At 40.4% G+C, this 26,598-nt stretch overlaps 1 protein-coding gene across 1 annotated transcript; it reads right to left on the reverse strand.

The window, feature by feature from the left end:
* Positions 1-767: 767 nt before the first annotated feature.
* On the reverse strand, positions 768-15,692 carry LOC133136670 (CMP-N-acetylneuraminate-beta-galactosamide-alpha-2,3-sialyltransferase 2-like). The gene is made up of 7 exons (XM_061254316.1): positions 15,558-15,692; positions 6,778-6,936; positions 3,402-3,601; positions 1,979-2,158; positions 1,614-1,659; positions 1,377-1,496; positions 768-938 (listed from the first exon to the last, which is right to left on the reverse strand). Exons 1-7 carry the CDS (start codon positions 15,690-15,692, stop codon positions 768-770), a joined length of 1,011 nt encoding a protein of 336 aa, XP_061110300.1.
* Positions 15,693-26,598: the final 10,906 nt, after the last annotated feature.

Below are 26,598 nucleotides of genomic sequence, written 5' to 3' on the forward strand. Positions count from 1 at the left end.
GTGTAAAAATGAAATGCTGGTACTTTCTCCCTCCAATCAAAGCCAGTAATTAGGGACTAAGTGTTGGTTTCCTCCCAGCATTAATAAATAGCAGTGCAATGAAGCATTCTCATTCCCCATTTCACATGGGCATCAACAAACTTATGACACAGCACTACAGCTTGCTAAGTGCTACATTTATCCAATGCTGAATTATGTACTAGTGATGATGGAATACCGCTAGTTCTGGTGATTCACTGGCATTTCAGATTACTCTATTTTTTGTATTTATCGATGTGGATAAAATTGAGGTCCCATTAAACAATATATAATGATGACGATGATACTCTACCTAAAGATATGATATAAATGATATAACTGCAATATTCAAAACATATTCAAACTAATAAAATACATTTTTGATTTAATAAAAAAAAGCAATCATTCCATTTATAAATGTGAGATGAAGTTTAAAATGCACATAACCCCCATCCCCAAATCCCAGACCTTACACATTAGGAATTTCATTGATAAGGCAATTCACATATAGAGACATAGCCCTCACAGATATTCACCATGTGTACACCGGTCAAACAGGCAAAGTTATATATCCATTTAAAACTAAAAATGTCCCAAGTTATTGATAGAACGAACGTCTTGATTTCCTTGAGTAAGTAACATTTACTTTACATTTTCTTTGTGAAATACATTTTGCCATTTCCTCCAAAAATAAAAGCTTATTAAGGCTGCTTGGGAGGTCGTGTTCATTTCACAGCCAATGCTTCCCCTCATCTCCCTTCAAACAACTTAATTTTGTTTTTACAGGCCAGCAGCTTCATGATGACAGACTCTAAGGCTCCAGGATGCCATCCGGTTGGCCTCTCGCGGGACAGTTTGGTTTTCTCCCAGTAATGCTGCCAGGTTCCGTCCTTGGCTGCCCCAAATCCAAAAACATTCACCTGAGACCAAGAGGAAGTAGAGGGACAGTTAAACTGAATATATTTTCATAAATTGCGGTTTTTGGCTTGTAATTACAAGAATAGGACACACACAGGTGTACGCCAATACCGAACATATCTTCACACTGAACAACAAATTGAAGAAGCACTTGAGATTAACTCACAAAGGACAAAACAGAAGGACAATGTATACGCTAAATATGTTCTCCTAACAAGGTTTCAGGAATGGTCAATGAAATGTAATCTTGCAAAAATTCTTCCACTGGCTCATCATACAGTAAAAAAGGTATCAGGGCATTTCACCAACACTAGATGGCAGTATATGCCAGCTCAAACTGCATCTGACACTGCACTTTGCTTTTGCTTTTTTCTTGGGTAAATTGGATAAAGCCAGTTTGCTCATTATATGGTTTGTTAAAATGTGTAATATGTGCTTACCTCATCACATACGTGGATGGCGAACATCAAGGTTAAGAAGCCGGTGGAGGGAGATGTCCCATGGCGTTCAAGCCACACTTCATGGACGTACTTTAAGAATGTGGGGTTGTATATTAACACCTGTGTTCAAAGAAATCATAAAAGTCACAGAATGAGCGCAAGAGACATACTACATGTAGAATTTGTATCGTCACACACACACACACACAGAAGCATGTTGTGACATAAGACTCTCACCTTATTCTTGTCTGCATTAATCTTGGCCATCACAGGAGAACGGGTGCTGTTGAAGACAGAGAGATTTGAACAGCCTGCTGGGTGCCACTTAGTCCAATGACGATCCACAAGATCACAGAGTCCACTAGTAACCCAGGGCAGCACTGAGCTAATAAAGGAGCCCTTTTTCCCTTTCTTTGCACATAACTGTCTGTCTAGCTCATTTTACCACTCACCCTAACATTAAATGCAAAGCATAATGATGAAAACTGTTCATCCAAAAACAAAGCTTCTGACGAGGGCTCCTGTTTCTCAGAGCTGCATTCAGCTTCTTAGATCGATGATCAAACACAGATGCATTCCCAATTTAGCCCATGGCCACCTACCGTTTCACAGTGCCTGTGGTCAGAGCACTAGTGATCCACTCCAGATCCAAAGTCTTGAATGGTATCAGCAGCAGGCTCGTGTCCTTTTGCAGGTTTGTGGCACTTTCTGGGTACATGACACGATGGGTGGTTCTGTTCCCTACGTCCTTTTCATAGCCCAAAATGGGAGCTCTGTTCATTCTGCAGAGACAATATATATATTACTTTTAGAGACTGGCTGCTATGTAAACTAGTCTTGACATTGATTTTAGACAAAGCAATCATGAGAGCTGCATTTATGTGGCCCAAGTTTATGAGACAACCAGGAAACATCATTATGGTTTCTGTAACGTGATGGGAGAAATATGTTTCAACACTATTGGCACAGAAAATACACTGGTATACAATTAACATTTCTCCTTGCAAGCTTTGTACCTATTCTTTGATGGGTAGAAGCAACACATGTCAGGACTTTTACTTTTCTGCTTCTGCTTTTAATAGCTGTAGCCTATGCATTAGAGGTATGATGCGCTGTGTGTTCAGAGATGCTCATCCGCATACCACTGTTGTAATGTGTGGTTATTTGCGTTACTGTCACCTTCCTGTCAGCTTTGACCAGTCTGGCCAATCTCCTCTGATGTCTCTCATTAACAAGGTGTTCCTGTCTGCAGAACTGCTGCTCACTGTTTGCCTGTTTGTTTTTTGCACCATTCTTTGCAAACTCTAGAGACGAGTGTGAGTGTGTGTGTGTGTGTGTGTGTGTGTGTGCGCGTGAAAAATCCCTGAAGCTGCTGACCCATACGTACACGATTGTATGCATTGCACTGCTGCCACACAATTGGCCGATTAGACAATCGCATGAATAAGTATAACAGTTCTATGTACTCTGGATGATCATCAGAGTCAGAAGATGTTTACATCACATTACAAGCATTTAGCAGACTCTCCTATCCAGGGCGACGCACAATGAAGATCAAACACAGGAGAGACAAGATGAGGACCGGAGAGGACACTACGGTTCCATTTAGGCAGGTGGATGACTGATGATGTCATCCACATCACAGGGGGTGACATGGCTCAGGCAGTAAGAGCAGTCGTCTGGCAGTCGGAGGGTTGCCGGTTCGTTCCCCCGCCCGGGCTGTGTCGAAGTGTCCCTGAGCAAGACACCTGACCCCCAAATGCTCCTGACGAGCTGGTTGGTGCCTTGCATGGCAGCCAATCGCCGTCGGTGTGTGAGTGTGTGTATGAATGGGTGAATGGAGAAGCATCAATTGTACAGCGCTTTGGATAAAGGCGCTATATAAAATGCCTGCCATTTTACCATTTACATTACATTTACATATCGACTGCAAACACAGGCTTAAACAATCCAGATTTTGTGACACAGCTCAATTCTACAGTCCATGTTATACAGCGCTAGATCAAGTCAGACTGAGTCTGTCACCTTATGACGAAGTCATTGGCGTCAATGAGGGCTCCGTAATCGGATCCCTTGAGGTTCCCAGAATTCCCGACTACAGCGCAAGTCCTGCAGCGATTGGGCCCTGAGTCGTTGTAGTGTCCCTCCCCAGGGACGACCTTGAATAGTTTCTGCACCACAGCACTGTAGTTGGCATTTTGCTTAGCCTGTAGACTCTGTAGTCTCTGGGGACACAATAAAGACACACAAAAGTGAGTCTCAGCTGCCCGAGAGTCAATCAACAAGAGCAACAAACCCCAGGCGAATGAAAGGTTGCGCTGTATTTACATTTTTTAAGGAAATAGTTTATCCTTCCATCCACCTGAGGTTACATGAGGTTATGCAAGAAAGATGAAATAGAGCTCTCTGGTGGACAGAATGTGTGACTAATGGCAGACCTCACAGACAAACTGGGGTGGTTTTTTCCCAGGAACCAACAGGAAGTGCTTTCCTGCTCTGACAGATTTACGTTATCTGTTTTAAGGTGAAATATTTCCAGTCAAACAACTCATTACATTACATTACATTATTGGCATTTGGCAGACGCTCTTATCCAGAGCGACGTACAACAAAGTGCATACCCATAACCAGGGCTAAGTGTGCTGAAAGACCCTAGAGGGAAGTACAATTTCAACTGCTACCTGTACAACAAAGATAAGGACGAGGGCCTTTTTTTTTTTTTTTTTTTTTTGAGAACAAAGAAACAAACAAACAGAGCAAAAGTAACCAAAGTTAAGTATCCAAACACTGCTTACCTAGCCAACTAAAAATACCAATACACAAAGCAAGTCACAGAGACAACAATTAAGGTTCACAGGGAGGTAGGGAGGGATGGGAAGAGGTGTGTGTCTTCAGCTTGCGCTTGAAGGTGGGGAGAGATTCTACAGTTCTGACCTCAACGGGGAGTTCGTTCTACCACCGTGGAGCCAGAACAGACAGTAGTTGTGAGCGTGAGGTGGAGGTTCGGAGAGGGGGAGGTGCCAAGCGGCCTGTGGAGGCTGAACGAAGAGGTCTGGCAGGGGTGTAGGGTCTGATGATTTTTTGTAGATAAGCTGGGGAAGATCCTTTAACTGCTTGGAAGGCTAGCACCAATGTTTTGAATTTGATGCGAGCCATGACAGGCAGCCAGTGGAGGGAAGTAAGCAGGGGGGTGATGTGTGAATATTTGGGAAGGTTGAAGACCAGAGGAGCTGCTGCATTCTGAATGAGTTGGAGGGGTCTGATGGCAGACGCTGGGAGGCCAGCCAAGAGGGAATTGCAGTAGTCCAGGCGGGACAGAACCATCGCTTGGACCAGGAGCTGGGTCGAGTAGGGGGTGAGAAAGGGGCGGATTCTCCGTATGTTGTATAGGAAGAACCTGCATGACCGGGTCACCGCCACAATGTTCTCGGAGAGGGACAGTCTGCTGTCCATCACCACGCCGAGGTTCCTTGCACTGGGTGACGGCGTGAGTGTGGTATCCCCGAGGGAAATGGAGAGATCCAGATGGGGAGAGGTTTTAGCAGGGATGAATATCATTTCAGTCTTGCCTGGGTTGAGCTTTAGATGGTGGTTGTCCATCCAGCTCTGGATGTCCCTCAGGCAAGCAGAGATACGGGCTGAAACCTGCGTATCAGACGGCGGGAACGAGACGAAGAGTTGGGTATCATCCGCGTAGCAGTGGTAGGATACTGCCAACTCCTGCCTATCCACTTCGAGGTTTGACAGGTCGTGTGTTCAGAGATGCTCTTCAGCATACCACTGTTGTAATATGTGGTTATTTGCATTCCTCTCACCTTCTTGTCACCCTTCTCCTCTGACTTTTCTCATTGATAGCGCGTCTCTGCCCACAGAACTGCCATTCACTGGATGTTTTTTTGTTTTTCACACCATTCTCTGAGACTCTAGAGACTGCTCTGAGTGGAACCAGCACACACACAGCCTCCTGTTCCTGGAGATCAGCAGTTTCTGAGATAATCAAACCACCCTGTCTGGCACCAACAATCATTCCATGGTCAAAGTCACCTAGATCACATTTGTTCCCCATTCTGACATTTGGTCTGAAAAACAGCATCTTGATCACATCTGCATGCTTTTATGGATTTAGTTGTTGCCACACAATTGGCTGATTCAATATTTGTATTAACAAGCTGGTGCACAGGTCTACCTAATAAAGTGCTCACTGAGTGCATATTGGTGATTGTAGTTTTGCTGGTGATCATATTTGTACTTCATAATGTTCGGTTTTGAAAGTGAACTCATTTTTTTAAAAGGTGCAGTTTAATGCATTCATGCTGAACATTTGCTTTAGGAAATGACAAACATGAACAATATTTTTAACAATGGCTAAAATTTACATTTTTACAAATGTACATGGGGGGACACTATTCAATGCAATTCTATTTCATGCATTCAACATTCATCACAACAAAACTCAAAGCCTCATTTGATTATATACTGTTCAACTATTCAACATTCATCACAACAAAACTCAAAGCCTCATTTGATTATATGCTGTTCAACTATTCAACATTCATCACAACAAAACTCAAAGCCTTGCTTCATTATATACTGTTCAACTATTCAACATTCATCACAACAAAACTCAAAGCCTCGCTTCATTATATACTGTTCAACTATTCAACATTCATCACAACAAAACTCAAAGCCTCGCTTCATTATATACTGTTCAACTATTCAACATTCATCACAACAAAACTCAAAGCCTCGCTTCATTATATACTGTTCAACTATTCAACATTCATCACAACAAAACTCAAAGCCTCGCTTCATTATATACTGTTCAACTATTCAACATTCATCACAACAAAACTCAAAGCCTCGCTTCATTATATACTGTTCAACTATTCAACATTCATCACAACAAAACTCAAAGCCTCGCTTCATTATATACTGTTCAACTATTCAACATTCATCACAACAAAACTCAAAGCCTCGCTTCATTATATACTGTTCAACTATTCAACATTCATCACAACAAAACTCAAAGCCTCGCTTCATTATATACTGTTCAACTATTCAACATTCATCACAACAAAACTCAAAGCCTCATTTGATTATATACTGTTCAACTATTCAACATTCATCACAACAAAACTCAAAGCCTCATTTGATTATATACTGTTCAACTATTCAACATTCATCACAACAAAACTCAAAGCCTCATTATTTTGTTCTTATTATTCTTTTTTTTCTGTTCATTTTTATTCACATTGCATGTATGACTTTCCTTTCCAATAAGATATTGCTAAATGTATGTCGTATGTTTTACCATGTTTATAAAACTGTAAAAAGTTGTCCCCTGAATTGGGGGCTGGCGGAGGGATGAGATGAAAAAGAATCCATGTTTGTGTGTGCTTACCTGCCACCAGTAACAGGTGCTCTTCGAAAGTATGGCGTTCTCCTGCGACAAGAGCGGCGATATGGACGTGTTAAAGCGCTTCATGAACCAGGGGTCTTCATCCTCAACAGAGATGCACTGGCGGCAGGCACACAGTGCCCTGGAAACGGGTTTGTCGGACTGCCGGTAGTCAAGTTGTAATAAGTATGATGACAGATTGCTGTAGCTAAATAAAACTAAGGTAGCAGCACAGCTGCAGGACAGCACAATCAAAAGCTTGCTTTTCAGACGCTTGAGGTCCACCATTTTGTACATGATATGTGTTTAGATACTGGAAAGTTGTTCTCAAAAAGTGGGAGAGCTTCCTCAATGGAGGGTTTGACTTCAGACGAGGGTTTGAAAGGATTGTATCAGAAACAAAGTGCATGACCCATTCAGGCAGGGAATGTCATCCTTTTAGAACAGTTCTCAGATGCACAAAACCTGCACAGTAAGTCACGTCTGAATAGGAGGGAAAATGTGACGGTTTGAAGTGCAAGCTTGTGCTTCCTGTTAGAGGGAGGGGTCCTGCTTTCTTCTTTTTGACTGAATGAGGTGGTGAAGAGATGGTGAAGCTGCTCTCTGCTGGAAATCACCCACCTAGAAAGAAAACAAAGGAGGACAGATTACACTCAACATATCTATGGTACATATCAGTAATGGACCTGGAGCATTTCCCAACAGAGGGGATTGCTCTCCGTAGAATCCTTTGGAGCACACAACTGACTTAAATATTACCAGATTATTTAAAAACCCAAAATACATTTATGTCTGAGACTGCTCTGAGACACTCAAGGAAAGACAAACCTTATTTGGTGTACACCACATATTACTGCCTTGGGCCCATAAAATGCCCATACTACTTCTAATAAGCTACCTAAAAGGAGATAAAATAATAGGTAGATATTGCACATGATTATAGTTAGATATCGCACATGATTATAAGTAGATATTGCAGTGGTTATAGGTAGATATTGTACATGGTTATAGGGAGATATTGCACATGATTATAAGTAGATATTGCACATTATTATTGTGAGACATTGCACATGAGTGTAAGTAGATATTGCACATGATTATAAGTAGATATTTCACATGACTATAAGTAGATATTGCACATGATTATAGGTAGATATTGCACATGATTATAAGTAGATGTTTCACATGACTAAAAGTAGATATTGCACATGATTATAGGTAGATATTACACATGATTATAAGTAGATATTTCACATGACTATAAGTAGATATTGCACATGATTATAGGTAGATATTGCACATGATTATAAGTAGATATTGCACATGATTATAAGTAGATATTGCACATGATTGTGGGTAGATATTGCACATGATTACACTCTTTAGGTTCAATCTCCCACACCAGGCAGGTTAGTGGAAACAGCCTGTGCACATGTGATTTGCAGTTTTCCATGTCTCTTTCCTCATTTTATGTGAGATCTACAGTCCCCTCCAAAAATATTAGAACAGCAAGGTCAATTTCTTTGTTTTAGCTATACACTGAAGACAATTGAGTTCAAAAGATGTACATGATCCGATCCAAATTTCATCTTTTATTATATTACCTATTTTGTATCAGACCACCCTATTTTCAGTTGAACAAAAGTATTGGAACATGTCACTGACAGGTGTTTCCTGTTGTCCAGATGTGTCCTGTTAGATTGATTTGTTAAACAATAAATAGGTCTGAATGTTTACTCTTGGTTTTAGCCGTGGGTTTTGCCTGTGAAGACTGCATTTGTGTTAGAAATAAACATGAACATGAAGACCAGAGAGCTGTCTTTGGGACAAAAGCAAGCCATTTTGATGCTTAGAAAAGAGGGGAAATCCATTGCACAAGCATTGGGGATAGCTTGTACAACAAATTACAATGTCCTGAAAAAGAAAGAAACTGCTGGTGTACTGAGCAACAGACATCGAACAGGTCGACCAAGGAAAACAACAGCAGTTGATGACAGAAACATTGTGAGAGCTGTGCAGAAAACCCCCAAAACATCACAATCAAACAATCTATGCAGGGCTGGGGTGAAGGTGTCCTAATCAACTGCTCAAAGAAGACTTAGAGAGCAGCAATAGAGAGGCTATAGCACAAGATGCAAACCACTCATCAGTAGTAAGAATTGTAAGGCGGGACTACAATTATGAGTTATGGGTATGCAATGTAATAGGTGTGAACAGTTTTGACAGCTGCCAAAATTAGAGGTGTGAACAGTTAAAACTAGTGCTCTGTACAATTACCAACAGTGCTAGAATGTTGTATATCTACACTCAGTGAGCACTTTATTAGATATTTATTAGACTTATTTTTTAGACTTCTACTGCTGTAGCCTATCCTCTTAGAGTTATGACGCGTTGTGTGTTCAGATTTGTCAAATATTTCACAAACCTTTGTAATGGTTTTAAGACAAATTCAATGCAAATATTAACAATTACTATTATTATGATTCTTCTTCTTCTTCTTCTTCTTCTTATTATTATTATTATTATTATTATTATTATTATTATTATTATTATTATTGCTGCGATTGCTGAAGCGCATCAACAGGAGTTAATCAATTCTGACTTCTGTTCACAATTTAACAATTATTACATCTGTATCAAGATATTCCAAACTGCATAGACAACTATTGCCGGACATAGTTTCACGTATGCAAAACATGCCAAAAAAAGCATCTGCAAAAAAGCAGGTAAGAAAATAGTGTTCCATTCCAAATCTTTAATGAAATAAATAGGCCTACATAATAGTAATTAGTAAATAGTGTCAGGCTGAATAAAGAGCCAGACACTAACCAAAATCTCTCAGGTGAGATGTCAGCCTCTTCTGTAACTACACAGCAAAGCATTATCTGGCCAGATTCAACAGGAAGAGCCACCAGGTCACCTTCATTCAGGCTAGTTAAGTTTGGTCACTTTTGCTTTGTTGTTTGTTTGTTTATTTGTTTGTTAAAATAAATAAATAAATAAATTCAAATAGGCCCTGGTCCTTATCTTTGTTGTACAGGTAGCAGTTGAAATTGTACTTCCCTCTAGGGTCTTTCAGCGAACTTATCCCTGGTTATGGGTATGCACTTTGTTGTACGTCGCTCTGGATAAGAGTGTCTGCCAAATGCCATGAATGTAATGTAATGGGTGTGAACAGTTAAAACTTCAAAATATGTTCCCTAACTGTAGCCAAGAAATACAGCCGGGGGACAACTAGTGCTCTGTACAATTACCAACAGTGCTAGAATGTTGTATATCTACATTCAATGAGCACTTTATTAGATATTTATTAGACTTATTTTTTAGACTTCTACTGCTGTAGCCTATCCTCTTAAGAGTTATGATGCGATGTGAGTTCAGAGATGCTCTTCTGCACACCATTGTTGTAATGTGTGGTTATTTGCGTTACTTTCACCTTCCTGTCTGCTTTTTTTTTTTCTTGATTTTTTTGTTTTACCATCCTTTGCAAACCCTAGGGAATAGTGTGTGTGAAAATCCCAGGAGATCAGCAGTTTCTGAGATACTCAACCCACCCTGAATGCCACCAGCAATCATTCCCACAGTCAAAGTCACTTAGATCACATTTGATGTTCTTCTGTGTCTTGCTGTGCGTAATGCACAATCTGTGTTATTTGTTGTATTTTAAGCCATTTTGGCCAGGACTCCCTTGTAAAAGAGATGTAAATCTCAATGGGACCGAGTAAAATAAAGGTAAAATAAAAATAAATAAATAAAATGTTTACACAAAAATAATGTTTGGTTCTCACAGAATGGCCAGACTGGTTCTAGCTGACGGGAAGGTGACAGCAACTCAAATCACGCTGTGGGTATCAGTTACAGTTACATTACAATAGTGACATAGAACATCCCAGAACACACAACATGTTGAATGGCGGATGAACTACAACAGCAGAAGAAATATCTCCAATAAAGTGTGCATCCTAACTATAGTCTATCTGCAGACTCCTGCTGTTCACATGGTCTTCACTGAAGCACAAGATGATTTTGAATCTAAAAAGTATAATTTCCGAAGCTCCTCTGTAACCTAACGTATGGCAGTATCTCTAAAGTTTGTAGAAAATGCTGCGGGAAAAAAAACGTTTTGTTCGTGAAAACTATTTTTATTCAGTGGCCTCTTGAAGTGGCGCCTTAACTGATTTTATGTCTGCTCGGGGCACAGATTATTTTTTTCAACTACAGACTTCAGAACAATGCTAATGGAGATAATCAATTAATCAAGAATTACCGCTACATGGTTCGAAATAAATATAGGATATTATTCGACATAACAAGATAACTATAGGATACTATAATAGAACAATGTGCACGTGTCCATATACGACACGAATAGTCAATGCATCAGTGCCGAGATACTAAATGATATGAATATCTTGACACTTAATTTATTGCCCACTTACTTCTGATCTTGGGCTGCCCGCACTTGAGAAACTGATATCCTATGCAGTTATTCCATAGTCAACGCATATGTCCATCATGCCACAGTAGCGCTGATAGTGTACGGATAAATGGAGGCTACAGTAGAGTGACGCTCCATCGCACAGCAGTGAACTTTATAACTTTTTAATAACCTGTGGCGGTAACGCCCCCTTATAGCGCTGCATTGAAATGGCCCGATTTATTATTCTACCTATTGTAAGTGGCAACATTTTTTAGGTGATCACAAACGGTGCCTTTACAATTTAACCCTCTAAAGAGGTTCGGGTCTGTGGGACCCGTTTTCAATGTTTACTAAAATAAAAATGATACAACAAATATTTTTTTCAACCTTTGACTCATAACCCTTGGCTCATTTTCTGTGAAGAACATGTAAATGAACTAATTTTCACTGAGTACACACTGTGCACCCCCCTGCACATTTACATTACATACAGGCGTATAATATACGTATAAGGTTTGCTGTGTACCTTTACCTGGTCTTCCTCCTATCTTGGACTATTGTGTGTGTGTGTGTGTGTTTGTGTGTGTGCGTGTGTGCATGCACGCATGCTTGCCTGCGTGCATGTGTACTTCCCCTTTAGATTATTAGATTTAGATTTAGATCCACACTGTCAGACTGTGCCCCTTGTGTGGTGTGTAGACATTGTGTTCAATCAGGGCCGTTGGAGTAACAACTGGGTCTCTGAACTAAAGTCCAGTGAAAGGGCCCTACAGTTTTTTATGACTGGACTGCATTTGCCCCCTCCTTGTGGCTGGGCCCCAGAAAGCTTTGCTGTTTTCCGCCTTATCGTGGGCATGTGTTCATTGTTAAATTTGTGTTCTGTATCCTAATTTCAATTTTATTTAAATCAATAAACACCAATTCTCTCCTTTATATTTGTTGAAGAAAAACATGATTTATTCCTCCCAGTTTTGATTATTATTGATTTGTTTGACCAAAATCACATTTCATCACAAAAAACGAATACTAATGAATGTGATTTAGCAGGGGTAAATGGCACATATTAACCATATATGCTATATGTTATGGTCTATATTGCTTGTAATTAAGATAAGGTCAACATCTGTGAAGTATTTTTACATAAATTGTTATGACTGTATTGTTTTAAGACCCCAGTAATGGTATGGGTCCACCAGACCCGCGAAAAGGTCCTGAGTAACAGAAATATGTCTGCCGCAATCAATGTACGATCAATAATGGCAAAAACTGCCAAAATGTTGGCCTATCGATAACGTCTTTTCACAAATAATGATGTACAAAGTTGCACCCTGGGTGCGGATTCGTGATCAGTTTCACGTTTTATTGTACACTAAAGTTAGAACCGCCCGGGAAATCTGATAGGTTCTAGATCTAATTGAGGTCAACTTCTCTCTGGAGCTAACAAGGCGCATTAAAAGTATTCACACTCAAGCGGTTAGCTAGGGCATATCATGTGACCAGATTGGTAGAATATGTCACCATGGAAAAAACTATTGAATGCGAATAAACCTATCCCGGATGTGCGACTCTCACACTATTACTTGCCAGGTTGTCCTTGTACAAATGTGTCCTTAATTGATCTCCCTGGTTAAATAAAGGTTATAATAATCATACAAATTGCGGCTGTCACTGTGCGAATGTCAAAAAATGTGCAGGCGCAACATATCCAACCTCCTTAAAAGAAAGGACAATGTTTAAAAGATTTAGCATGGTTAAATTGTTATTTTTGTTATTATATCCGTTTTTAAGGCTGTCACATTTTAATCAAATGTTCATCCTTTTTTTTGAATGAAAAATGAAACCCAAAAAAATTACCCGATTAAAAGTACATAAATAAATAAATAAATAAATAAATAAATAAACCTCAAAAATGACGAGTCTCGTGTAGGAGAGGTTGGTTGGCAACTATTTTCCGGTACTTTGAACGTCATAGATACAAAAATGTAACATTAAAATGTTTGCTTCCTTGAACTGCACTCATCTATTAGTTTTAAAAATCACTCACTTTTTTGTGAGGTAAACGTTTCAGTTTTGTTGTATCAAAAGTAATACAATTCCTTAGTTCTATTTAGTAGAGATGGGAATCAGCTACATTTTGATAAGATTTGAAAGTATGTGATGAGTGACGTCATATTTTGGGCGACATCGTGATGAATTTCACAATGTAGTCCGGGTGTGTGCCTATACACCTGTAGGTGTGTTCCTATACACCTGTAGGCGTGTGCCTATACACCTGTAGGTGTGTTCCTGTACACCTGTAGGTGTGTTCCTGTACACCTGTAGGTGTGTTCCTATACACCTGTAGGCGTGTGCCTCTACACCTGTAGGCGTGTGCCTATACACCTGTAGGTGTGTTCCTCGGATCGCGCTGCTTACCTGCTTACTTCACCTGTCCTCGCCACACAATATATTTATGATATTTATTTTCTCCCATTGGGTATTTGTGCTTTCTTGTTCTCATTTAAATGTTGAAATAATTTATATTGGTTGCTTCATTATTTGTAACTGGAGCATTTTAACAGTGTGCACAACATTTGTGGACATTAACATTTGTGCATTTACAACACAGACCTTTTAGTTGCTGCCACATGATTGGCTAAAAATTTGCAGTAACAAGCTGGCGTACTTGTCTACCTAAAACATGTATAAATAGTATTTCATAAATAAAAATAAAAATAATAATGGAAAGGGAGAGCTTATTCGATTTGTGATGGAGTTTATTTATTTGTTTGTTTATTTGGGTCCCAGTCATGTACTTTAACCACTACACTACAGGCCACCCTGTAGAAACAGGTCTCACCAAAACCACACATCCTCATACCTCATCGCAAGACAGGGCAGGACACTGTAAGTGTTCCAAGGAAGCTCTGTCCAAAACCGCACATTAAAGTAACACGTAGTAGCACATTGCTAACTCATTGCATTTATTTATCCACAAATGACCACTTGAGCCACGTACAATATTTAGCTACAATACTCCCAACGCGTCCGGAACGTATGAATAGCTCAGGTGTAAGTTATGCCATTTCAATGAAACCTTGTTTTTTTCCTGGAAGGGGGCATTACCGCGACAGGGTAGGCTAATTAAAAGTCCGATACTCTTGTACCTGCGCCGCCTGTTCAGAAGTTCATTCATCCGTACGCGACCACTGCTACTGGGGCACTACTGTACATAGAGCCCTGGGAAAGGGAGCCACAGTAATCATCGACCAGTATGAACGGGATATATTTTTATTGTGGTTTCTTTCCTTTGTGTTAAACTGAATGATGGAAATATGGGTTGAATATGGAATGACTCCAACGGATATCAGTTTTGCAAGTGCGGGGAGCCCGATATCTGAAGTAAGTGGGCTATGATCAATTAATATCGTGCAAAATGGCACAATCTCACCACAGTCTGGAGCCCTGTCTATGCTGGGGCAAGTTGTCACAAGAGCACACCTTCAACTTAACTTTCGGTAACTCTGTACTGAAATAAGATATGAGGATGTAATGAATACAAAATATGTGCCTGGGACATGATTTTTTCATTCGGTATGACATGCATTCCTTTGTGACTTATTGCACATGTGAACATGTAGAGTGAACAACAGATTAATTTGACAGATCTTTAAGCATAAACACCAATTTTAATGTAGCTTCCGTACTTTTTCCTTGAGTGTCTCAGGCTGTGTGCATCATAGGAATTCACACTTCCACCTGGAAATAAGATAAATATATTTTTGGCTCTTGAATATTACATTAGCTAGCTAGCTGTTATTTAGCTGACGCTTTTATTAGTTAATTAGCTAGACTAGGCAGGGGAGTGCATGGATTCTACAGAGAGCAATCCCTCTGTTGGGGAATGTTCCAGGTACATTACTGATATGTATAGATGGAGCAACATGCTCAATCCTCCTTTGTTTTCTTTCTAGGTGTGGAATTTTAAGAGCAGTTTTCAATGGTGCTGTTGATGGAGGGTGCCTGTCTCATGTTTCTGCTTCCTCCTTCTGCTTCAAACCATCACATTTTCCCTCCCGTTCAGACAATGGTTGTTTTTTATCTGTACCTCTAAGCACATTACATGCAGTTTGCCAAGCAGGGAATGTAAACTACGCGCATTTAGCAAACCTTCCAAATCCTCGTCTGAAGTCAAACCCTCCATTGAGGAAGCTTTTTTTTTTAAAAAAAAACTCTTTCCAGTATCACAAACTCATATCATTTACAAAATGGTGGACCTCAAGCATCTGATAAGAAAGCTTTTGATTGTGCTGTTCTGCATCTGTGCCATTACCATCCTTATATTCAGCTACAGCAGCACCCCATCGTGCGTATTACGGTTTACGGATTGGTCCGACAAACCCGTCTCCAGGGCACTGTGTGCCTGCCGCCAGTGCATCTCTGTTGAGGATGAAGACCCCTGGTTCATGAAGCGCTTTAACACGTCCATATCGCCGCTCTTGTCGCAGGAGAACGCCATACTTTCGAAGAGCACCTATTACTGGTGGCAGGTAAGCACACACAAACATGGATTCTTTTTCATCTCATCCCTCCGCCAGCCCCCACTTCAGGGGACAACTTTTTACACAAATGCTGAGTTTTATAAACATGGTAAAACATACGACATACATTTAGCAATATTTGATAGGAAAGGAAAGTCATACATGCAATGTGAATAAAAAATAAAAGAATAATAAAAATAATAATAATAACTGCCCAACCGGATTACTCACGGTTCACCAGGGAATATCTTCCAAATTTAAAGTTATGCTTTTCCAGTAATCCGAGGCACATCGAAGAACAAATTTGACTTTTGTTTCGACGAATTCAACCATTTGTTCCAAACCGTGAAGCAGCGCATAGCCTGGCTGGATGAACGCACTTCTTCCCTCGGGCTCCGTTTGCAAAATTAAAATAATTTATTTGTCCATTTGCAGCACCAAAACATGAACGAAACATAGTTGTAAATTAGACATTGTATTTTAACTGAACGAAAAACATATTATAATCGAGGTAGCGTGTGGTCAAAATGTATTTTTAACCAAACTATAGCAAACGGCTTTCGACCCCAGCAATTCAACTTTCTATATGTCATATAGGCCTATAGCCTTTGCCCTCTCGTGTCATTGTAAACGTGGCCCAAAAACACATCATTAGGCACATGAAACAAATATAGGCCTACTTCACAACGATTAGCCCTAATTATAATATTAATAATGCAAATCCACACCCAAACTCAAATCTTATTTGCATGAGAATGGCCATAATATTCTGGCGCCTAATTTTTTATTTTACAAATAATTATCTAAATCATTTCGGTCATCATAAATGGCCATTATGTTAAACATTCACACGTCCTTATACATCGATCAAGATTAAGTACAAAGCATCCAAGAATCGTACTACACCCAAGCATCCGGAAAGTATTCACAGCGCTTCACTTTTCCCACATTTTGTTATGTTACAGCCATATTCCAAAATGGAATAAATTCATTTTTTCCCTCAAAATTCTACACACAACACCCCATAATGAAAACATGAAAGAAGTTTTTTTGAAAATTTTGCAAATTTATTAAAAATAAAAAACTAAGAAATCACATGTACATTACTACATACTCATGCATGACAGAGTTTTAGAGGTTACAGTATATAATGAAATGAGGCTTTGAGTTTTGTTGTGATGAATGTCGAATGCATGAAATAGAATTGCATTAAATAGTGTCCCCCATGTACATTTGTAAAAATGAAAATTTTAGCCATTGTTAAAAATATTGTTCATGTTTTTCGTTTTCTAAAGCAAATGTTCAGCATGAATGCATTAAGATGCACCTTTATAAAAAATGAGTTCACTTTCAAAACCAAGCATTATGAAGTACGAATATGATCACCAGCAAAACTACAATCACCACTATGCACTCAGTGAGCACTTAATTAGGTAGACCTGTGCACCAGCTTGTTAATGCAAATATTTAATCAGCCAATCATGTGGCAGCATCTCAATGCATAAAATCATGCCGACATTGTCAAGTGGTTCAGCTGTTTTTCAGACCAAATATCAGAATGATGCAGAAATGTGATCTCAGTGACTTTGACTGTAGAATGATTGTTGGTGACAGACAGGGTGGTTTGAGTATTGTAAGGCCGACATCTGGCATTATCACTCAGGGCTGGTCAGCTTGCTGGCTTCCTCTGGTATTGTGGAATATGTGGCTGTAAAGTAATTTAGGAGCATGCATCATTAACCCCCCCTTATCTCCACACCCATACGGGCAGGAGCCTGTGGGGGAAGACTCAGGCCTCCAGCCGTAAAACTCGTTACGACGGGGCAACATCCTTTACGGCACAGGAAGGTTTCAGAGGGCACGGCCTGTTAGGCCCTGACCTTCTCCTGAACCCCCCTTCATTGCTCTCTCCCTCTTTACTCACTCACTAAATGATGTGTACAGCATTGGATGTTTCATGACAAAGTCAGTTTAGATAATATTCATGTTTGGTATTATTCTGATTGTTTCAGTGCGACTGGTGCAATGGTTTTATTTCTGCAACAGCAAACCCTGTACATCATAACCAACCAGGAGAAGCTGTGTGGAGCTCTGCCCCAGTGAAAGCCATGTGCCTCAACCCCCCTGCGCTTCCTGGGGAGGCGTGGCTCCAAATTACAGATGGTTAACATCTGTAAAGGACAGCAAACTAAGCAATCTGGGAGAATGCAATCAGCCTCCCGTGCACTCCGTGCACGTAATTTCTATGTACAGGGTGTCTGTAGCCAGACTCCCGTATGTAGCTTTTATTACCAGGTATGACTTTTAAGACTCCGTAATTTGGTTTGATTGTAATGTTTTTATTTGGAACTAGTATGCAATTACGTGTATGTAACCTGCCTGGTAAAATAAATTGTTAAAACTTGATCTGTTTGGTTTCGCTTACTGACACTCAAAGTTATACAAGGAATGCGTGGTTTACCCCCTCAAACTGGTCTAGGGAGGATGAATATTTACGCTTAATGTATCACGGCGTATAGCACCCGTAGACCTATGATGGTAAATCCCTCGCCTCCGCATGGTAGTTCATTCATGTCGAGCACAGCCGTAGCTAGGTTGGTCTGCTTGGGTCCCTAGGCTGTAAACAGATATACCCAAGAGTAGCTATTCCTGCGACCTCTGATGACTACAGATATCTAGTCAGTTCGTGAGACGTGCACATTACGCGTGATGTGACATGCGGTGGTACCAGCAGAGGACTGTTCGGAGAGTAAATCTCAGTACAGGATTCCTATAGCGATCAAGTCAAAATTATAAATACGACATCCACTAATGTGGATAAATAATCTAAATTATTATTCTAAAATGGAGTCAGATAAACGAAGGTGAATCTATTGGCCCTATTGTGGAGATTCTGGGTCAGCCCGGACCAGTAAAGAGCGGAAGGCAGAGTAGTACTACTGCCTTTGTATCGTGGTTTGTTTATTGGCTGATCTAGACTGTCTGCATAGGGGCCACTAATTTTTAACCCTATTAGTATTCTTTCAGCAACACCAGAAGGACGAGCACGCTGATACCTTCAGCCCTCGCTAAACTCCGTCGTTGGGTTAGCGTTGGGTTTTACAGTATCTAAGCAACTTCGTATCTCCTGGGATTTACATGCACAGCCGTCAAAGCTGACAGGAAGGTGACAGTAACACATATAACCACACATTACAACAGTGGTGTGCAGAAGAGCATCCCTGAACACACAAAGCATCAAACCTCTAAGTGGATTGGCTACAGCAGCAGGACATTTACATTTACATTTACATTTTAGTCATTTGGCAGACGCTTTTAATCCAAAGCGACTTACAAGTGCATAGGTTCTACCACAAGTCAAAGCATCACATCCAGAACTAGAAAAATACACCTGGACTGCTGTTCTAAACATATAGTCGTCTTCATAAGTGCAATTATTATTTTTATTTATTTTTTTTGGGGGGGGGGGGGTTAGACAGGGATAGGGGTATCAGAAGGGGGGGGCGGGGTAAATCAGGAGGGGGGACTAAGGTAGAGTTTGAACAGGTGTGTTTTGAGTCTGCGTCGAAATAGGGGGAGGGATTCTGCTGTCCTGACAGTGGTAGGCAAGTCATTCCACCACTGAGGAACCAGAACGGAAAACAGGCGTGAACGTGCAGCTCGACCGCCAGGTGCCCGTAGAGGGAATCGTAAGGCGACCAGAGCTGGCAGACCGGAGTGGTCTAGCTGGGGAGTAGGGAGTGATCAGGGATTGTATGTAATGTGGGGCAGTCCCCTTAGCAGCCTGAAATGCCAACACTAGGGCCTTGAATCGGATGCGTGCGGCAATAGGAAGCCAGTGGAGGCCAATGAGAAGCGGGGTGACATGAGCCGACCTGGGCTGACTGGTGATCAAGCGGGCTGCAGCATTCTGGACCAGCTGGAGGGGCTTGATGGCGCACGCTGGGAGACCGGCTAGGAGGGAGTTGCAGTAATCCAGGCGGGAAATGACGAGCGCCTGGACTAGGAGCTGGGTGGCTTTCTCCGTCAGGAGATGACGGATGCGGCGTATATTAAACAGAAAGAACCTGCAGGTTCTGGCAGTGGAGGATACTTGTGGAGCCAGGGAGAGGCAGTTATCAGGAGATTTAATAAGTCTAAAAGATAGGTCTAAAAAATACATAATAAAGTGCTCACTGGTGTAGGCTGTACAATAGTAATTATATTGTTGATGACGATACAGTCACTACCAACACCTGGAATTCATGAAATCTACTCAGTTTAACATCAAACTGTCTCCATCCTCTTGGTCTCAGGTGAATGTTTTTGGATTTGGAGCAGCCAAGGACGGAACCTGGCAGCATTACTGGGAGAAAAACAAATTTACACGTAGAAAGCCAACCGGATGGCATGCTGGAGACTATGAGTCCATGACCTTGAAGCTGCTGGCCTGTAAAAAAAGAAAAATCAAGTTGTTTGAAGGGAAATGAGGGGAACCATTGGCTGTGAAATGGGAAAATGTAATGCTTGAATTTGGTGGATGTTTCTAAGTGAAATGAAGCAACTCTGCCTTGACCTCAGGCATCCCCTCAAACCCAAGGGCCTTTTCTGTTCAGTCAATGTGAAAATGTTTGTACTTGGATTCTTGGATTTATCTTGCCCCCACCCCCACCCCCCACCAAGAGGTTTGCCACTGACAATGATACCCCCATTATTGTCAGTGGCAAACCTCTGCTGCCATCAACAATCCCCACGATGAACAAGTGATGAACAACATCCCACTGTACCCCCCATTCCCTGTCAATAATTTAGGACAACAATCACGGAACAACAATCGCCCCCCGTTTCAACAATCTCTGAAATGAACAACAGCAGGACACTGGCATATGGCAGTTGCAGTCTACTGAATATCTGACTAACTCTGATGCACATACTGTGAATGGCCTGGCCTTGGATACAAGCATACATTTGAAAGTCAGACTCAGCTAAAGGGCTGTCTTGTGTAGTCCATGGACATGTCTGCTGCTCTAAGCTATCTGTACTGTACGTACAATGATCCATTTACAAAAGCATTAGTACCATTACAAGACACCTCATTGCTGATTACACAGTATCATAATGATTTTTGTGTTTCATACATCAATTAATAATACATGTGACAACTTGCCCCAAACTGATATGTGTGCAAATTTGGGATATATCTCAAGGACAGCTTAACATAGCTATAGTATCAGATTTTATTGTCCCCTACTCAGTACAAAAAAATACTTTTGAACATTTGTACCAAATACATTTTTATCACATAAAATGTGAAGTGCCATTTATTTATGTATTTTTAACTGTTTCAAAGGTGTTCATTTTGAGGAGTTTGACTTATCATGGGGTAATAGTGAGGAGCTTTAGTTATCATGGGGTAATTGTGAGAAGTTTGAGTTATCATGGGGTAATTGTGAGGAGTTTGAGTTATCATGGGGTAATTGTGAGGAGTTTGAGTTATCATGGGGTAATTGTGAGGAGTTTGAGTTATCGTGGTGTAATGTTGAGGAGTTTTAGTTATCATGGGGTAATTGTGAGGAGTTTGAGTTATCGTGGTGTAATGTTGAGGAGTTTTAGTTATCATGGGGTAATTGTGAGGAGTTATTTGATATGAGGAAACAGATGTGAACAGCTAAAGGTCCATACAAAACTTTTTTATATCTCTTGTTCACCGGTGGTGCCATACGGGAATGAATGTGAATTTCCTTGAAAGAAAATAGTCAGCCATTTTGTGAGAGGTACCAGAACATAGGCAAGCTTTTTTTGTTGGACAGCACATTCCAAACTGTATTTTGTATTATAATTAAATAAAATAAAATTGTTGATGGACAGATGGACTGCAGTAAAATTTCATGTGATTGAGATTGAGATTGTGATTGTGATTTTAAATCCTGTGTTCCTAGCACTATAACGAGTGTTGGATGCAAGAATAAAGGGACAAAAGGCCAAAATCAAAAGTCAGTAGGCAACCAACCCACTTCATGCACTGGCTTGAGTTCTGTTCTCTAACCCTGAAATGCCACTGCAAACATGACCCAAACCTCCATTTGAATAAAATAGTATTTAAATTAAATATAAATACACTGTAATTATTTCTAGAAATTAATTTGCAGTCGTGCACAATAAGAAGATACTATCAGTGTAATCTCAGTCTGTCTGCATTATTATCAAACATGTCTCTATTTTTTTCTTTCTTCATAATTGATTCAAGGAAATGTAGAAGTGGGTTATGGTTGTCAGGGTGTTTATGATTTATACATTTTCAATCAGTTTACAGAGTCTTCCCTTTTTGGACAATAATCTGATTAATAATAATCGAGACTGAACAGCAGGGAAGCAGGGAAATGGGGATGTTATGTCTGGATGGGTTTATTTTCAAAGAAAGCCAAAGGAACCATCAATCGTCTGTTGCCACCTGTTAAACATGGAGATGGACGTGGTGTGGATGGTAATCTCATGGATTGTTCTGCATGGTGATGTATCAGCCCAGAATTATAATGTCATTTTAGGGGGCAACCATGTGAGGCCTATATCACAAACACTGTTCCCTCACAATGATGTCCCCATTTTCCAATGGTGGTTTCATGAACACAAAAAACCTAATCCTGTGAGCAGCAGTTCTGCAGACAGAAATGGCTTGTTAACGAGAGATGTCAGAGGAGAATGGCCAGACTGGTCAAAGCTGACAGGAAGGTGACAGTAATGCAAATAACCACACATTACAACAGTGATATACAGAAGAGCATCTATACACACAAAGGTGACTTTTGGAATGTGGATACCCTATATACATGCACATTTCAATGCAAGTATGATCACTTTTGTATAGATGGTAACAAGGCTGCAAAAAAAAATGAATAAACTGAATAAACTTTCTGCTCAAATCAGAATGATCTTACATATTTCAAGCATATAGTTTCATTTTTCTGCCAAAATGCAGCATATTTCCTTCCACAATGATCAGAATTGTATTGGGTTTTGAACTGAAAGTTAACTGTTTTGAACAGAGTATCTAAATGTCTGCAAAATTTGCTGTATTTGTACAAACCTTTGCTGGTAGTGAACACTGACTGAGAGAGGTATTCATGAATTTTGGAAGAAGTGGTGATTGAATGCCTTTAGTATGAAAGCAATGCAAAAATATCCACAGTTTAGTTCACATAGTCTAATGATATGGTGAATGTGTTAAGTGTTTTGAAAAAGTGGACATGGTATTGAGACAAGAGTGAAAACGATTGTAAAAAACTAATTCACTGTCATTCGTTTCACCTGTGTCCCACTTCCTGATTGTATTGCACACCTGATTGTATTCCCCTCTTGTTCCCTGTGTATTTAAACCCCACTGTTTCTGTGTCAGGCGGCACGGATGGTGCAGTGGGTAGCATTAGATTTACATTTTTGTCATTTTGCAGACGCTTTTAATCCAAAGCGACTTACAAGTGCATAGGTTCTTCCAAGTCAAAGCATCACATCCATAACTAGGAAAATACACATGAAGTGCTGTTCTAAACATATCTAGACAAGAGGGATAGGGATATCAGAAAGGGGGGCGGGGGACTGCCGCCTCACAGCAAGGAGGTCCTGGGTTTGAATATATGTACTGTGCTGTCCTTACAGAAACAGCATGGATAACATCAAGTCAAACATGATTTTGCCACGATTTTCTACCATGTTTATATTTCAATGCATTTGAGCTTCACTGCAGATGTGTGAACTTCTGCATTTAGTCAAACACAGTAACTAAACTAACTTGCCATAGTATGTGTCACATGGGCTGAATTTGTGCCACTTAGGAGCAAGCAACATTTTTTTCAAATAATGGGTAGGCATGTTGAGGTAGATCACCCATCAAGAAATCTGAAGTTGCCCCGTCGCGTAGTGCTATTAGGATACAGCGGGGATACAGTAATATTAACAGACGAGTGAGTAAACCCAGACTTGCATTCATCTGAATGCTATTCCTTTATTGGTCAAACGTGTGTCCTCAAGAACTAAGTGTTCGTGGCACTTATGTAGCTAGCCTATATGCTGAATATTCCTATCTTAAAAACGGAGAGGAAAATTAAATATCCGTCAATTACCGCTTGTAACCACGCACTTGCCTTGTAATTAGTCGTAACCCTGGTCGCTGAATGTAACGCACAATGACTGCTTTTAAAAAGAAAAGTATTGCTCACTTTTTCAAAATACCTGATTCTAAGAATGAAAATCACAATTGAAATATATCATCATACGACTGAAACGGCTCGTGCACTGATGGATACGAGCACGTCCTCGGTGGCTGCTCACAATACGATCTTTGCTCGCAACAATGTCATGGATTTAGAGTAGACTTAAAACGGCGCTCAGAGAGCCAAACGAACGGCTCTTTGACGGAAGAGACAAGAGTCACTTCGTTCATTTGAAAGATTGGTTCAAAAATATTCGTTTGTTCGTTCGTGCCCATCACTAGTGCCCAGACGCGCAAAAGGGAATAGAAAGAGTAGCGTACTACATTGCAAGCAAAAATGGGTTAACGTTCCAGGAGAGGTGCGTAAACTCGTTTCTTACATAAAGAGATGGACAAACTGCGTTTGCGTGCGCTTACCTTCTACTACACCCCTGTTTACATTACTTTTATCAGATTATTTCACCCAGAGCGATTTATAAGTTTGGTTGCTGTAACTTTGCATGGGAGAGTTTGGGGAATGAGGATTACTGTTTCAATCGCACAAGTGAGTACCAGTCAAAAGCGTATGCATCAGCTGTGTTATAGTCATAATAATTATTTGACATGATGTACATCAAAAAGCATTGCACACATTGCTGATTATCCTAATGCCCTCGTCCTCTGGTAGATATGGCGCCCCCTACTGAGACAGGAGGGGAATGCCTGTGTTTGAGAGCAGCTGGTTTGAAACCTCATGCTCTTCCATCAAATGGGAAGTTACAGCAATGCAACCAATAGAATTGACCAAACTTTTATGAGTTGGTTTGAATAGGCCTATCCACCCTCAATCAGACCCCCAACTAAAGAATATAATTATTCATCAGCTGGAATAAAAGACCATTGGTTTTTTAGTAAAGCACATACCACACACACACGCACACACAAACACGCACGCACGCACGCACACACACACACACACACACACACACACACACACACACACACACACACACACAAACACACACACTATTTGACAGATATTTTAAAGAAAATACTTTGGATTTTATTTGGCTCATGAGTTACTTTGGTTTGTGGGACACAGGCTACATCGTTTGTGACTTTAGGACATTTATATTAATCAAGTCAGAACCATGGACCAACATGGACGGTCATAGAATCAAATCAACTCGTCAACAAATCACCTAATGATAGTTGGGATGTTTACATAACTAAAGCTTAGGCCGATGCTACTCGTGTGTTAGTATCAGAGGAAGAGCACAACACAATAAATTCACTGAATGTATTGTTCACTGTGTTCTTATGCCTAATTCACTGAATGCATTTTTTTACAATAAAATATGAATTAATGTATGAAAATCAGTTACTTTCTTAGCTTTTGTTTTAGCCTTCAACCTGTCATTAGTATTTAAAAAAATAACAGTATATTTTTATTTATTCCAGGTACTTATTCTTATTATGGATGTAACGCCTCCTCCAGTTGATAAAACTAAACGGAACTATTTGGTCGCTTCCTCTTTGTTAAGGGATACAATTTATACTTTCTATATCATAAGGTTTTTAAAAACAGCCCCCTGACTTAACATGCTGAGTTTACAGCAGAAACCCAGTCCAGTAATTGAATAAAGAAATGGCATGTCATTTGGCTGACACTTTTATCCAAAGCGACTCACAGTTGATTAGACTAAGCAGGAGAAAATCTTCCCTTACCCAATACAGGGTTAAGAGCCTTGCTCAAGGGCCCAGCGGCTGTGCGGATCTTATTGTGGCTGCATCGGGGATCAAACCACCAGACTTGCGGGTACAATATAGGTACAATATATACAATCTAGAAAATATAATGACACTATAAGAGTATACACTACACACACAATGGGCCTCATTTATCAAATGTGAGCTGAGCGAAATTGACCCCAAATCCTATAAAACGGGCTTCAGAAATGCATTTACGCAAATAATGTGGGATTCATCAAAGTTTTCGGATGTCAGTTCTTTACTAGGCGTGGTCTCAGCTGTTCACATTGTGTGCGGAAATGCAAGTGGAACCGTGAAGCTTGTTTTATTGTTACATTTATTCATATTTCATTTTGACTATAATCATTCATATAACATAAAAAAAATGCAACCTACAGTGTGTTCCATTTTTCTGTGTGTTTCTATATATATATGCTCATATACAAATCATATCACAGTGTGTGTGTGTGTGTGAGTGAGAGTGAGAGTGAGAGTGAGAGTGAGAGTGAGAGTGAGAGTGAGAGTGAGAGTGAGAGAGAAAGAGAAGTGGCGATGCCAACGCACATCACAGAAAGAAAGAAAAAATCCCAGAGGCGCCACAGATAATAAAGTTAGTGCGCGTGATGCGCTGGCGCTCGAGCGACTGAAGAGCAGGCTCTTTAACGCTCTCACAGCGCTTCAGTTGGTTGATCTATATTTTCCCGTACGAAAAACGTTTTTTAAACCACGCTTTGCTCCCTAGCTAGGATGCAAAGCGTGACAACTGTGACCGACATGTCGCTAAGAAAATTCGCTCGGTCCCTTCCAAAGTCCTGCCACTCACGCAAGAAGTGAGCTGCTCAAATACAGCACATAACTGAAAACAAACACATCATTCTTACACAAATGCAACTACGCAAAATCCACCTGCCCCGTGTGAGTTTGTGGCACGCTCTGCCCTACTTAAGGCATTCGGATTTAAGATGAAA

The sequence above is a fragment of the Conger conger genome, chromosome 9 (genome assembly GCF_963514075.1).
Source record: "Conger conger chromosome 9, fConCon1.1, whole genome shotgun sequence".
Lineage (NCBI taxonomy): Eukaryota > Metazoa > Chordata > Actinopteri > Anguilliformes > Congridae > Conger > Conger conger.

Excerpts from the sequence above, each read along its gene's own strand:
- LOC133136670 (XM_061254316.1), bottom strand. The coding sequence starts at position 15,692 with ATGGCGTTCTCCTGCGACAAGAGCGGCGATATGGACGTGTTAAAGCGC. Across the intron at positions 6,937-15,557 it reads CGGGTTTGTCGGACCAATCC|TCCGACAAACCCGTTTCCAG; the intron begins GTAAACCGTAAT and ends GACTACCGGCAG. Across the intron at positions 1,497-1,613 it reads TTAATGCAGACAAGAATAAG|GTGTTAATATACAACCCCAC; the intron begins GTGAGAGTCTTA and ends CTTTGAACACAG.